Genomic DNA, 13,394 nt, shown 5'->3' with positions numbered 1-13,394 from the left:
TCCTCCCACATTATCATTCCTCCAATTCTTCCATCATTCATTTGCCTTAATTATCGTCACCCTTAGACTAAATACTTATGAGACGTTAACCTAAAAGATTTAATTTCAGAATCTGTCGGCTTATACCTCTCGCCAGAATGTCATTTCGATCAAAATAAAATGCATATTAGTTTTAGTTTAACTGCTCACGATCATGCACAGAGGCTGAAGGAGATAGGGATGATAGTAAATGAAAAGTTGCATGAATAAAGTGGGAGGAGAGGGGAAACTCCTGAGAAAACTAACTCACACGGTATTTGTTCACCACAAATCCCGGATGGTGCGAGATGAAATTAAACCAGGGATCACACGCATCAGAGAGAAGTCCACTATCACTGAACCACCGCGGCCCAAAAAGCAAATGCATTTTTGTTAAGCGAAATGTTAGACTTCTAAACTATGCTATGTATAAGTGTCGGAAGTTCTATAGAGCAGCAAAATCCACTTGTCCATCTGCCGGCACTAACAGAAGAAGAACGGTAATAGATATACATTTTTTTTAAAAAACTGATCAGCGATTCGAGAATAGGGTTCATCCATACAAATTGAAAGTGGTTTTAATCTTATGTTCAAATCAAAAGTGGTAGAAATCAATCGTTTCGATTTTCAACGTTGATGATCATCAGAACAAAAACGGTAACATATAGCGATAAGTGGTTTTCTGGAATCGACTTTTCCTCTTAAGAAAATGTACTATCTTTGCCTATAGCACTACTAAAACTGATATTATTAGAAATTTATTACTACTTCTAGTTTCAATATATTTTTCTATAGAACTAAAACTATAATAGATATCGAGAAACTGTTTCTCGGAATAGAATCAACATTGAAAGAATAGAATCAACATAATCTCCTTTAGCCCTCTGCTCAAACCGGAAGTGATAAAGATCAACCATTCCTGGTTTGATCGCTGATTGCCATAATAAAACCAGTAATAGAAAACGAGAAATGTTTTCTGGAATATACTGTATCTAAATAAAATTTTTCCTTGTATATCTCTCTATGAAGACTGGAAGTGATAGATATTTATTACTAATTCTGTTTAAATACTGATCTCCATAGAGCAAAAGTGGTATCGAAGATCGAATAATCTTTCAGAATCCACTAACAGTCGAAAGAACAACTTTCAGTTCGACATTTTTTTTTCCTTGCATGTAAACTGGAAGTGGTTTTCGGTTTCTGTATTGATCTCAATAGAGCAAAACGATAATACACAGAGAGAAGCGCTTCTTCAATTGAGTTCATATCATAGGCGTATGTTTCATCTTCGACTTCATTCCACTAATGCGACTAAAACTGATAGAAATATAGTACTCTCTGTTTCAAAAATTATTCGCATAGAGCGAAAACTGTAACAGGAGGCTACAAACGATATAAAGAAAGATTTTTTGCCTTGGCGACGTGATCTTAGTAAGTCTTCTCGGGTTATCAGCCCGGTGTATTTATTGACATCCGAAGTTTCGAATGCAGACATTGCTTTCATCTTCAGAAATTGTAATGAAGAGACCGGGCATAAGGACATGTATATGTGGTGATTATTTAGAAGAAGAGCTATGAAGGAAGCCATATCTATCTCACGCGAAAGAAACAGTCTCAACAAAGACAATGAGTTCCAACTCAGCGCTATCTGGTCGGCCCTTTTTCAGGAACAGAAACATTTAACAAAGCCATTTCTTGTAGCCACAATAGCCAATCAGGAGCCAGCATCCTTCAGCAAATCACAAGCCTCCATTCATAGCTTTGCCCTAAATAGCCACCATATATACATGTTCATATTTGAGCCAAAAGAGATCCCAACCACCGAAGAACCGGCTCTTATCAGGCCAGATGCACCGTAGATAAAGACCGCTCAGAGAGAATGACAGAATTTAATTTCCACTTGCGTGATTAAAGGGGTACAGGCCCAAGAATTGTAAGAATTGGGGTCTATCAATGATTATCTCTGCAAACAGAAGATAGCATTCATTAATATCACAAGAATTCACCAAAGTACAGGACCATTTCCTTTATTACGCCTCTTCTCCATGAACTCAGAGCAAGTGCACTTCTTGGTAACTCATGGAGTACACATCAAGGGTGCACACTACATGGCGAAAGAGTCAAAATTGCAGGTGAGGCCGGAACCATGCTGGAACTGCTACCAGTATGGGACCGGCGCCATCAATGTACTCAACCAAAAGTATCTTTCAGATGTGTACAAACACATGATAATCTATGCAATAAAAATGTTAGCAAGACCTTCTGTGCAATCTGTTAGATGGACGGACATAGGACCGCCAGTGGGGATTGCCTTAAAATACCTCGCCAGGCAGAGATGCTGCACAGTAACAGAATCATTTACCAGCACAAGAGGAACGAGAAAACCAGCCATCAAGAATAACCTAAGATAATAGTCAATACAACAGAAACAATAGGAACGTATAGCAGAAACAGTACAGAAGAAAAAAGTACAACCAGTACCGGACCACATCAAGCGATACATACATCAAGCTACAAGGAAGCAACAGATATAACCATTCTCCTAGTTCCGTATTCCACCAATTATTGTAAATATCAGGAGACATGACTTTCAATAGCCTCAAGTTGCGTTTTATTCCTCTTTCGCAACGCTGTGACAAGTACAATGCTTCACACGCAATATTGCACAATTCTTTTCTTGAAAGTCTTATTTAGTAACCCACAACAAAAGATGTTTAGTCTTGTTAAAAGCGTCATTCGACATCTGTCCTTGCTTGAATATCATACTTACCTACGTTGTTTGCACACTAACAAAGGAAACAACAAGTGTCTCTGTGGCTGTACGCTCGCTGTATTACAATACTAGGAGGCAGACGAAGTGTTTCTATTCCGTGGGTAGTCTCTCAGTATCTGTACCTGTACGTCATCTGTGCTCTTGGTCGGTAGGGGATTAGTGCGGGAGACTCTTGAGCCCCCAGTAGGTACCCCAGACCTTGAAGAAGGGATGTTTGATCGTGTGACAGAACAACCTTCGATAAGTACTAGAGCATTAGTATATGAAGTGGGGGATGATCACAGTACCGTTTAGAGAGTACTCCGTGAATAACAACTACACCCTTATCATCCACAGAATGTTCAAGACCTGCATCCCACAGAGTTCAGTTCGCACCCCATGTGGTGTTTAGAGAATGGCTATTGCAGCGTTGTTAGTACGACCCGCAGCTTCATGCCGCGATACTTTTCACAGATGAAGCCTGTTTTACGAGAGTATATTCAATAGCCGGAACAGTCATGTGTGGGACGACGAATATCGCCATGGTACCATTGTGCTTGGACATCAACAGAGATTTGGGATAAATATATATGCAAGTATAGTCGGTGACAGGCTTATAGGACCATCTCTCTTACCGCTTCGCTTAACTGCTCTAGTGTATGCATTCTTCGTGCAAGAAACACTCCCTGAATTATTAGATGATGTACTTCTTGATGTTCGTCAACGTATGTGGGTTCAGCATGACAGACCCCGGCACACTTTGGAGTAGTTGCTAGTTAGTGCCTTGACTATTCCTTCCTGCATAGGTGGATCGGCAGGGGAGGTCCTATTTCTTGGCCGGCACGATTTCCTGATCTGAACCCAGTTGATTTCTTCTTGTTGGGTGATGTAAAATCTCCCGTCTACGACACACCTATACAGAACGAAGAGACCCTCCTTGCACGAATCCTCGCTGTATGTGATATCATTAGCACGAAACCAGGCATCTTCGAGAGGTTGAGACAAAACTTAATACATCGACGCCATGTCTGCATCGAAACCAGGAGACGCCATTTTGAGCGTCTGCTGTGAATGTGAGTACATTTGTTCTTCCTACCAATATCATTTTCAGTCTTGTCCAGCCTTAGTATGTGTCGTCGTCCATTATCATACACACACTAAGATTGTTCCACCCGACCTCCTACGTCACTCCATTGTCGTTAATGTTATTCGTACTTTTTGCTCCAAATATCCTGCTTCTTAGGTTCGCCCTCATCCTTCGGTGATATCCGGGTTTTGAGATCCCAAATGCTGCCACACCCCTGCCAACCGCCAGTTTGTTCCTCTTTCGTGACGCAAAATTAAGTTGACTACAAAATCCGAATCAAAATAACTACACAAAATTTCGTAGACATCAGGCGGGAAACTTCCAAAACTTCTAGAACAAAGAAACGCGATTTTTTGAAAGCTAAAATTAAGGAATTTAAAGATAATGGTAAAAATAAAAACATTCGGGACATATGCAGTCCGCAGCAAAAAACCTACAATATGAGCATGTAAGTTTGTGAAACTACGCCTAACAGCCCAGGGAATCAACATAACATCTAAGCGGCACGAATAACGCCAGGAAATACCTCGGTGCCCTCCCCAGCACATTTATTTTGGAGCAAAATACTTCGTCGTTTCACAATAAACTTAGATGCTCATGTTAGTTTTTTTTTTGCTTCGGACTGTACAATGGGATCAAGGAATTTAAGAAAGGCTTTCAACCTCGTCCCTATATATTAAAGAAAGCTGACGGAACAGTCCTCACTGACACAGATAGCATTTTAAATAGATGGAAAGATTTCTTTGACGAATTGCTTAACACGAAGCCAAAACCTAATGTGCGTGGAGAAAGGGAAATACACACCGCAGAACCGTAGATTCCAGTACCTAACCGAATAGAAATATAAATCTCTATAAAGAAATTAAAGAAAAGCAAATCTCCGGGTGTAGACGAAATTCCTGCGGAGTTAATTTTAGCTGGAGGCGAAAAATTGTGGAACAGGATATACAAACTCATTCTCCCTATCTGGAACAAGGAAAAATTGCCACAAGAGTGGAAAGGATCAGTCATTGTTCCAATTCACAAGAAAGACGAGAGCTGAGAATTTTGCGCTGTAGAAGTTGGTAACGCTGTCAGCTTTCACAAAATTCCAAATATCTCGGTAAGTACTTGACTTATCGACTTCAAATAAACGTGAGAATGTATTTTATGACATACCAAATTGTCCTATAAATTTTATACCGTAGTGTAGTTATGGCCTTTTTCGAGTTATTGCACCATATCCAAACTAGACTTTCGTCTATTCTGTTATGTCAACACTGTTTAACGGACCCATCTAAACTTGGTGTCAACTTAAACCGTTCTGGCCAATATTTAAATTATTTTGCAAAACTAGTGTATACCTCACTCCCTGTGTGTGTGCAAAAGGCGTTTAAATGTGACTCATATTTAACGTTATCTCTCGAGAAGTTTGCAACACTCACCTGCGGGTGGCATATCTTTCGTATTGCTTTTTATTGTTGAATTCAATTATGAAATACAATTTATGTCGTTCCATTTAAAAAATCATAACTTTATATTGGGTTGGCAACACTGTTCAGCCGGTGATGTCAAATAATACGTCTACCAATGTGCCCCCTTGTATAGTTGCTTCGTGCAAAGTTTCGCTTCTCTCTTTTGGTTTCTCCGTCATCAAGGTTTGACATTATAAATGACGCACCCGGTATATATATATATATATATATATATATATATATATATATATATATATATATATATATATATAAATATAAAACGTGCCTAGTTCAAGTGACATGTAATCGAACTTCAGTTACATTAGCTTCGTGGGAGGCAAAAATCATCCATCTCCATGAGAGTTTCACCTCCTGGGAAATAGGGTACACATACACAAGACACCGGGGAACGATAATCATGTACTGTTGACACGCTATTAGGCTAAAAATGTTAAAGAAATTTGAAACGTGTTTTGTTTAAAACTCATACTAACATGAAGATACAAAGTATTCACCTGTAAAATAAAGGAAAGCAAGTTCTAAACATATGCAACTATCAAGATGCAGTAAAATGTTATTTTTGAGAAAGTATTATAATTTACACAAATTTTCTTGTCTTTTCTGGAAATTAAAGACTAGAGATTTCGAAACATTATTAGTTCTTTTAAACGCCAAATGCTAAGGAGCAGTTAAACATATTTGTTCTCTATACAGGGTATTTCAAAAGAACACCAACAACGTTTGATAGTTGGTTCCTGACCAATATAAGACGAAAAGTATAGATCAACCTGGGTGCACAGATTCTTCCTTTCGGAGTTACAGGCTGCCGAAAACATAAAAAAAATGAACTTTAAAGGTCCATAGCACCAAAACTATGGGACCTACTGTAGTCAGGTCAAGATTTTATGTAGGAACTAGAATGTGCCCTATCCAAATATCCATGTTTCGGAATCCTATTGTACTCATGCAACAATTTTTACAGAGGCAGTTTGGTTAAGGTTATATAATTTGAAGTACTCATCAACTACTTCTATAAAGATTGTTGCGGAAGTACCTGAAACATGAATATTTGGATAGGGCACATACTAGTTCCTAGCTCTTGACCTGATTACGGTAGGTTCATAGTTTTGGAGCTATAGACCCTTAAAGTTCATTTTTCACGTTTTCGGCAGTCTATAACTCCAAAGGAAGCATTTGTGCACCCAGGTTGGTCTATACTTTTCGTCTCATCTGGATGTAAGGAATCACCTCCCAAACGTTGTCGGCGTTGTTTTGAAACATCCTATATAAGTACCATATAAATCTCTCTCTCTCTCCTTTCTTTCTTTCTTTGTTTGTAGGATCTAAGAAAACAAGACGCTCGTGACTCTCTACTCAATTGCCGTGGTGGCCTTCAACTCGTATTGATACAGGATTGGGAATATTTTCTGTCTTGTATGACTTGAAAGTCATTTTTTCCTTGCTTCACTGTACCGGCAATTTCTCACTGTGGTATATAGAGATATCTTTGAGTTTTACGTCCCACGGTAATGATGAAATGGTGAAATGAAGAAAATGGGAGGAAGTTTCATAGTGGATGGTACACTAGGGTATAGCACACTCTTCTTTGTTTTCGACGTGATTATTTATTTTTGTTAGACAAATATGTCTGTTGTGTGGTTCATCGGATCCCTCTAAACCAGTGTTTCCCAACCTTTTTCAACTTGCGGCACACTACAGGTGTAACTTGAATTCTTGCTGCATATATATATATATATATATATATATATATATATATATATATATATATTATTTGTATATATGAAATACCGTGATTTTTTTCTGTGATTAGGCCTACTGATCTCACAGAGAAGAAAACTCGAATAGTTTTCGTTTGTGGTAAATCATTATGCTTATTGTTCATTCTGATTTAAAAATAGTAAACAATTGCAGTGAAATATAATACTCTTTTTTTTTTAAAAAAAAAAATCTACGTTCTCTTTCGAAAACTGTATACAACCTTTCACTAAAAAGGAAGATCACTAAATAACGAACGAATAAACAAATTTCTTGTATTTTCAAAACACAAATGTAGGTAATTTTTACGCATGTTTGCTCTGTCAAAAGGATTGATGATATTTTAAAATTTCAAGTTACGAAATAAACTGCAACAACAATGAAGCAATAATGGTCATGACAATGATAAATACTTTTCTCAACATTAAAAATGTACAGAAAAGTAACACAGTATAAAACTTCTGTAGATTCATTGTAGAGGTTCATAGTAATGTGAAATACAAATATACATTTTTCCCTATGTCTTGCAATTTGATTCCTATAGAATTAACAATTTTGTTTAGTTTTCCTCGCGGCATACCAGCGACCTATTCGCGACACACCAGTGTGCCGCGGCACACCGGTTGGAAAACGCTGCTCAAAACCTTGTAAACAGTGAACATCATGTGTCCTAAACATTTTAGCCAGATTGCCTGTGGTTGAACATATGCCAAATAGCATATGTGCGGGAAATTTTTTGTCTTGGTCGCTAAAATTACAACCGAAATAGTTTGCAACCTCTCTTTACAAGGGAGTAATTGCCGTTTTTGTGATTTGTTACCTCCCATGGAGATAATAATAAAAATTAAAACTACACAAGTATGAGTCATTTGTTTTTCTGAATGCTCATTCCCCCACACGAACCTAGAATAACATGGTCACTTTCCACGCTATCAGAACTGGCAATGCTGAAACGCTGGTGTGAACAATAACAATGCGATTCTATGTGCGTGGACCTGGCAGAACCCATTTCCGGAAATTGAAAATAAACCATGTAGATAGTTTGTTCATCGTTTGTTTACGAATGTTCACATAAAATTTTCGTTTGTTCACTTTTTATAAAAATTTTTTACGAAAAACAAAATGGGCGGTGCCAACTTCACGTACCTGAAAATTACTGAAAAAAGAAAATAAACCATGCAGATCGTTTGTTCACGATTGTTCACGAAAAATTTTCGTTTTTACACGATTTATAAAAAAAATTATACGAGAAACAAAATGGCCGGTGCCAACTTCACGTACCTGAAAATTATTCGAAATCGAAAATGAACCATGCAGACCGTTTGTTCATCGTTTGTTCACGATTGTTCACATAAAATTTTCGTTTGTTCACGTTTTATAAACAATTTATACGAAAAACAAAATGGGTGGTGCCAACTTCACGTACCTGGAAATCACTGGAAATCGAAAATAAACCATGCAAATCGTTTGTTCATCGTTTGTTCACGAATGTTCACAAAAAAAGTTTCGTTTGTTCACGATTTATAAATAATTTATACGAAAAACAAAATGAGCGGTGCCAAATTCACGTACCTAAAAATAACTGGAAATCGAAAATAAACCATGCAGATCGTTTGTTCACGATTGTTCACAAATATTTTTCGTTTGTTCACGATTTATAAACAATTTATACGAAAAAGAAAATGGGCGGTGCCAACTTCTCGCGGCAAAACCCATTTTCAGAAATCGAAAACAAACCATGCAGATCGTTTGTTCACGATTTTTCACATAAAATTTTCGTTTGCTCACGATTTATACAAAATTTATACAAAAACAAAATGAGCGGTGCTAATTTCACGTATCTGAAAATTATTAGAAATTTTATTTTCGGTTTCCAATATTTGTCAGGTACGTGAATTTGGCACCGCCCATTTTGTTTTTCGTATAAATTGTTTATAAATCGTGAAGAAACGAAAATTTTATATGAACAATCGTGAACAAACGATGAACAAACGAACTACATGGTTTATTTTCGATTTCTGAAAACGGGTTCTGCTGAGTAAAGTTGGCACCGCCCATTTTTTTTCCGTATAAATTGTTTACAAATCGTGAACAAACGAAAATTTTATGTGAACAATCGTTAACAAATTATGAACAAACGATCTGCATGGTTTATTTTCAATTTCCGAAAATGGGTTCTGCCAGGTTCACGCACATTGCGATTCTACGTGTTTGGACATGAATCAGCGACAATGTTGCCATATGTCATTGTTTCCGCAAAAGTGTTTGTTGCCTCAAGGTATTGTGTCCAAATTCCGTGCACACATTTTGGCCTCTTTCCCTGCAAATTACTTAAATTGAGCCACAGCAGAATAACCCAAACGTAGTTTTTTAAAAAAATGTATAGGATTTCGATAGGGACAGGGTAGCTTAATTTTCGAACTGTGCACACCCCGCTTTGCTTAGAACGCTATTCACATTTCTTGTGACAAAAGCTGTTGACCGATGTTATATTTAGTAGGTTAGAGTTTTCATAAAAGATACCGATTATGTGATACTACTAAGATACCATTGAGACTTCATCATTACCACATTAAACATTAATCAGATCTCATACGATTAATACTAATGCAAAGAATAAATTTTTAAAGGTACAATTTAAAAGGTAATGTTTTCTTTTCTAAATTGCAGGTTCATTCTACAATGACCAGTAACATTCCTAGCATTAACTGGGAGTTGGAATGTGCTAATCTATGGGAAACACTTAGATGTACTTCATGCAGTAAATTTTTAAGGAGAGAAGTTTTCTGTTGTAAAGATGGTCATCTGAAATGTTCTTCTTGCAGCAACACAAAGTGCCTTAGTCGTCCAACGAACTCTTATTTTTTTGGTCCAAGTGTTTGCAATAATGATCTATCAAGGGTGTATTACTTGGAAAACATGGTGAAGAGATTTCCTATTCCGTGCGAATACAGGAATAATGGTTGTCCAGTTTTCCTGAAAAACGATGAAACTATGGATAGTCATTTAGCTGAATGTTCTTACAATTACTTTTTTTGTGTAATAGATAACTGCAACTATAAGACTCACTTTGAAGATTTTATGACACACGTGTCAAGCCAACACCAGGGAAGACTCACAACAAAAGTAGTAGGTAAAGCTACTGAATGTACATTTTCTATAACATCTCCAGATCCCAATCACAATTCTGTTTATCAAATTAAAGAGTGGGGCAATTTTTTATATAGCAGAACGTACAATATGGATACTAGCACGACCGAACATTTTGTTAAGTTCGCTGGTATCACAGAACAAGCATCAAAATTTAAATATTCATTGGAGGAGGAACGAGAGAATATGACTTTGTCTTTTACTGGCATTGTTGAACCGATTGCTTTTCCACGAGAGTTACTTGTGAAGAGAGGAAATTTAATAACTATTAATGGAGCATATGTGAAGACACAAACTCATCCCAAGATAACGCTTAGAATATTTAAAACTGTTTCTAAATGTGATGAGGTGAAGAACATGAATTCGAAACAGTGTTTGTCCTCACCAGACTGAGGTACTGTCTTGTAAAGAATATGTAATTAAAATTTCACATGTCTCAGGCGTAATTTACATTTAATTCATAATAAGAAAATCTCCTGATTCTTCTGACAGTTATGTACTCGCTATATACAACCATTCTACATGGTTCCTTGAAATAAATCCGATAAACTTTCTTTCGTAATTTTTGTGTACTGTCAAACATTCACTGAGCTTTTCTTACATACTAAGTGAATTTGTAACCTTATTTTTTGTTGTATTTTCCTTGATCCTACACAGCAAAGGCAGCCAATACCTCAAAATATTAAGGCTGACTGAATAGATCAACCTATATATATTGTGGTTGCAGTACAGAAACATTAAGTACTGCTAAATCAGCCATAGTTTTATTTGGCGGAACCTTATAATCTGTAATTCTTACTGATGTTGTTTACAAAGCATTGAATATAAATAAATGTATGTTCTTAGTTTTATTAAATTTTGATTATCCAAAAGGAGTAAGTAAATTGATATTTGGTGATAGTGCAATATTATTTTTCAAAATTATAAACATTGAATTGTTCATTCCATTCGTAGATTATTACTACTATTGTTTTGCTTACTGTGTATATTATAATCGCATAATTCTAGTCATATTTTTTACTACCAGGTTTTGGTTTAATTTGACAATAGGTTTGTAGCTGACAAATTTTGCATACAAATTTAATAAGTTTGCTATGTAGCTACTTTTGTACTGTACAATTTCGTCAAACTTCAACATAAATGCAGTAAATCAAAAGTGAGAATACTCCTAATCAATACTTGCTAACATTATTATACCTTATTAGAATTTATAGAAACTATTGTAGTTTTAGTTAGTAAGAAACGAACGTACTGCTATTACAATCTTGAGCGTAATTGGTATTATTCACTTCAGCAACAATCATTAGTAGTTATGTAGAATGAAGGTAATTCCAGCCTGAACTACTTAGCCTCTAACAGATATGCATGTTCCTTATGTAAAATTAGGTCGTTGTTGTGAATATTGTAAAGGTGTGGAAGAATTACTATTATAGTTTCGTTTAATAAGAAATCTTTGAAAGCGATGGTTTATACCTGCAAAAAAATACCATCGCTTTCATTATAGTATACTGTAGTATAATTTCCATTATAGGACTAATTATACTATTTAGCATCTACAATGTAGTCCACTTTAATATTTCACCCTTGTTTAAATGTGTTTTTAGTGATGTTTGTCTTCTAAAAATAAACATTGGTGTCTTGATGCAGGTTTGTACTTCATTTCTAATGCTGGTCGCTTCAGAACAACGAACCTTTCCGGCAACAACCATGCTATGCTTTTTAAATTTTAATATTAAGGATGCGTATTGAAGTATAATAGTTTTCATATGCATTTTTCTGTATTCAAGGTGGCAACTTTAGAAAAAACCTATTATTTCACCTATTTTCGAAAATATCCCTAAATAGCATTAAATATATTGTTCTGGAAATCAAAATTTAACTAGTAACATCTTTTTGGACAGAATTATTTCCGTATGAAATGATTAAATAAAAACGTCTTTATAGACAATTAGTGCTAACAAGGGAACATCTTATATTGATAGTAGCGTTGCCAAATCAAACAATGTGCAATCGATAGAGGAGTGAAGAAAAGTGAGAAATCCAAAGTTTTACTGGCCGACACCCAGAAACACAGGAGATACAGAGGAAAAAAAATCTAGAATCATGTGAAGATAGCAATGCAAAAGATTCACTGACAGAAAGAACTTCAAAATGATTAAAGTAATCAAAATGACATTTACACAACAGTATAGTAAACAAACATTGTGCCCACAGACATGCTCAATAACATCATATGTAATGCAGTGTTGCCAACTGAACACAAAATGAAGTTCTGTTAAATGACACGGAACACAAATTATAACATCTAGAAAATCTAATTAGGAGTAAACCGTACCTGTGAGGTCATGATGTACAGTGTTGCCAACGTTTGAAGATAGGCCTATATGAATTCCTATATGAATATCTGATGTAGAAGAGAACATACAGTACACGATTCTAACTAGTTAAAACCAAAATATGAGACTACAAACAATAATATAATCACTGAAGCACGAGGCAAGGTCTGCCCAAGTGGAAAATCAGAATAGTATCAAACACAACACACACAACTGAAATGATGCATGCTTTTGGATTAACAATTGAGTAGCAGGCTCACGTTTCTGATTCACGTAATATTGTATCACCTCACACATTATTGGTAGTCAATTTTAAGTGTTGCTGTTGATAAAGTGCTCCGCAGTGTGTTGGTAATGTATGTACTCTTCTACATCCGAAATAAAAGTAGGAATTCATATAGGCCTATCTTTAAATGTTGACAACACGGTACATCATGACTTCAGAGGTATGGTTCTAATCATAATTAGATTTTCTACATGCTATAATTTGTGTTCCGTGCCATTTAACAAAACTTCATTGTGTGCTCAGTTGGCAACACTGCATTACATATGATGTTATTGAGCATGCCTGTGGGTACAATATTTGCTTACTCTACTGTTGTGTAAATGTCATTTTGATTACTTTAATCATTTTGAAGTTTTTTTCTGTGTCAGTGTGTCAGTGTATCTTTTGCATTGCTATCTTCACGATTCTAGATTCTTCTTTCCCCTGTATCTCCTGTGCTTTTGGGTTTCGGCCCGTAAAACTTTGGATTTCTCACTTTTCTTCACTCTTCTGTCGATTGCACATTGTTTGATTGGGCAACGCTACTATCAATATA

The 13,394-nt window shown here is 36.1% G+C and overlaps 1 protein-coding gene across 5 annotated transcripts in view; it reads left to right on the top strand.

The window, feature by feature from the left end:
* Nucleotides 1-11,883, top strand: part of LOC145681086 (uncharacterized) — a 158,055-nt gene extending 146,172 nt beyond the window's left edge. For all 5 annotated transcript variants that reach the window (XR_014130721.1, XM_081752457.1, XM_081752460.1 and 2 more), the window contains one exon: nt 9,758-11,883. Coding sequence is in view for 4 of the 5 variants with exons in the window: in XM_081752457.1 (XP_081608583.1) it covers nt 9,758-10,630 (873 nt within the window). In the remaining variant the exon portion in view is untranslated. The remainder of the gene's footprint in view (nt 1-9,757) is intronic.
* Nucleotides 11,884-13,394: the final 1,511 nt, after the last annotated feature.

The sequence above is a fragment of the Thermobia domestica genome, chromosome 3 (assembly GCF_964235325.1).
Source record: "Thermobia domestica chromosome 3, izTheDome1.hap1.1, whole genome shotgun sequence".
NCBI lineage: Eukaryota > Metazoa > Arthropoda > Insecta > Zygentoma > Lepismatidae > Thermobia > Thermobia domestica.
Note: the sequence above shows the minus strand (reverse complement) of the source record. Positions and strands in the feature narration are given on the sequence as shown.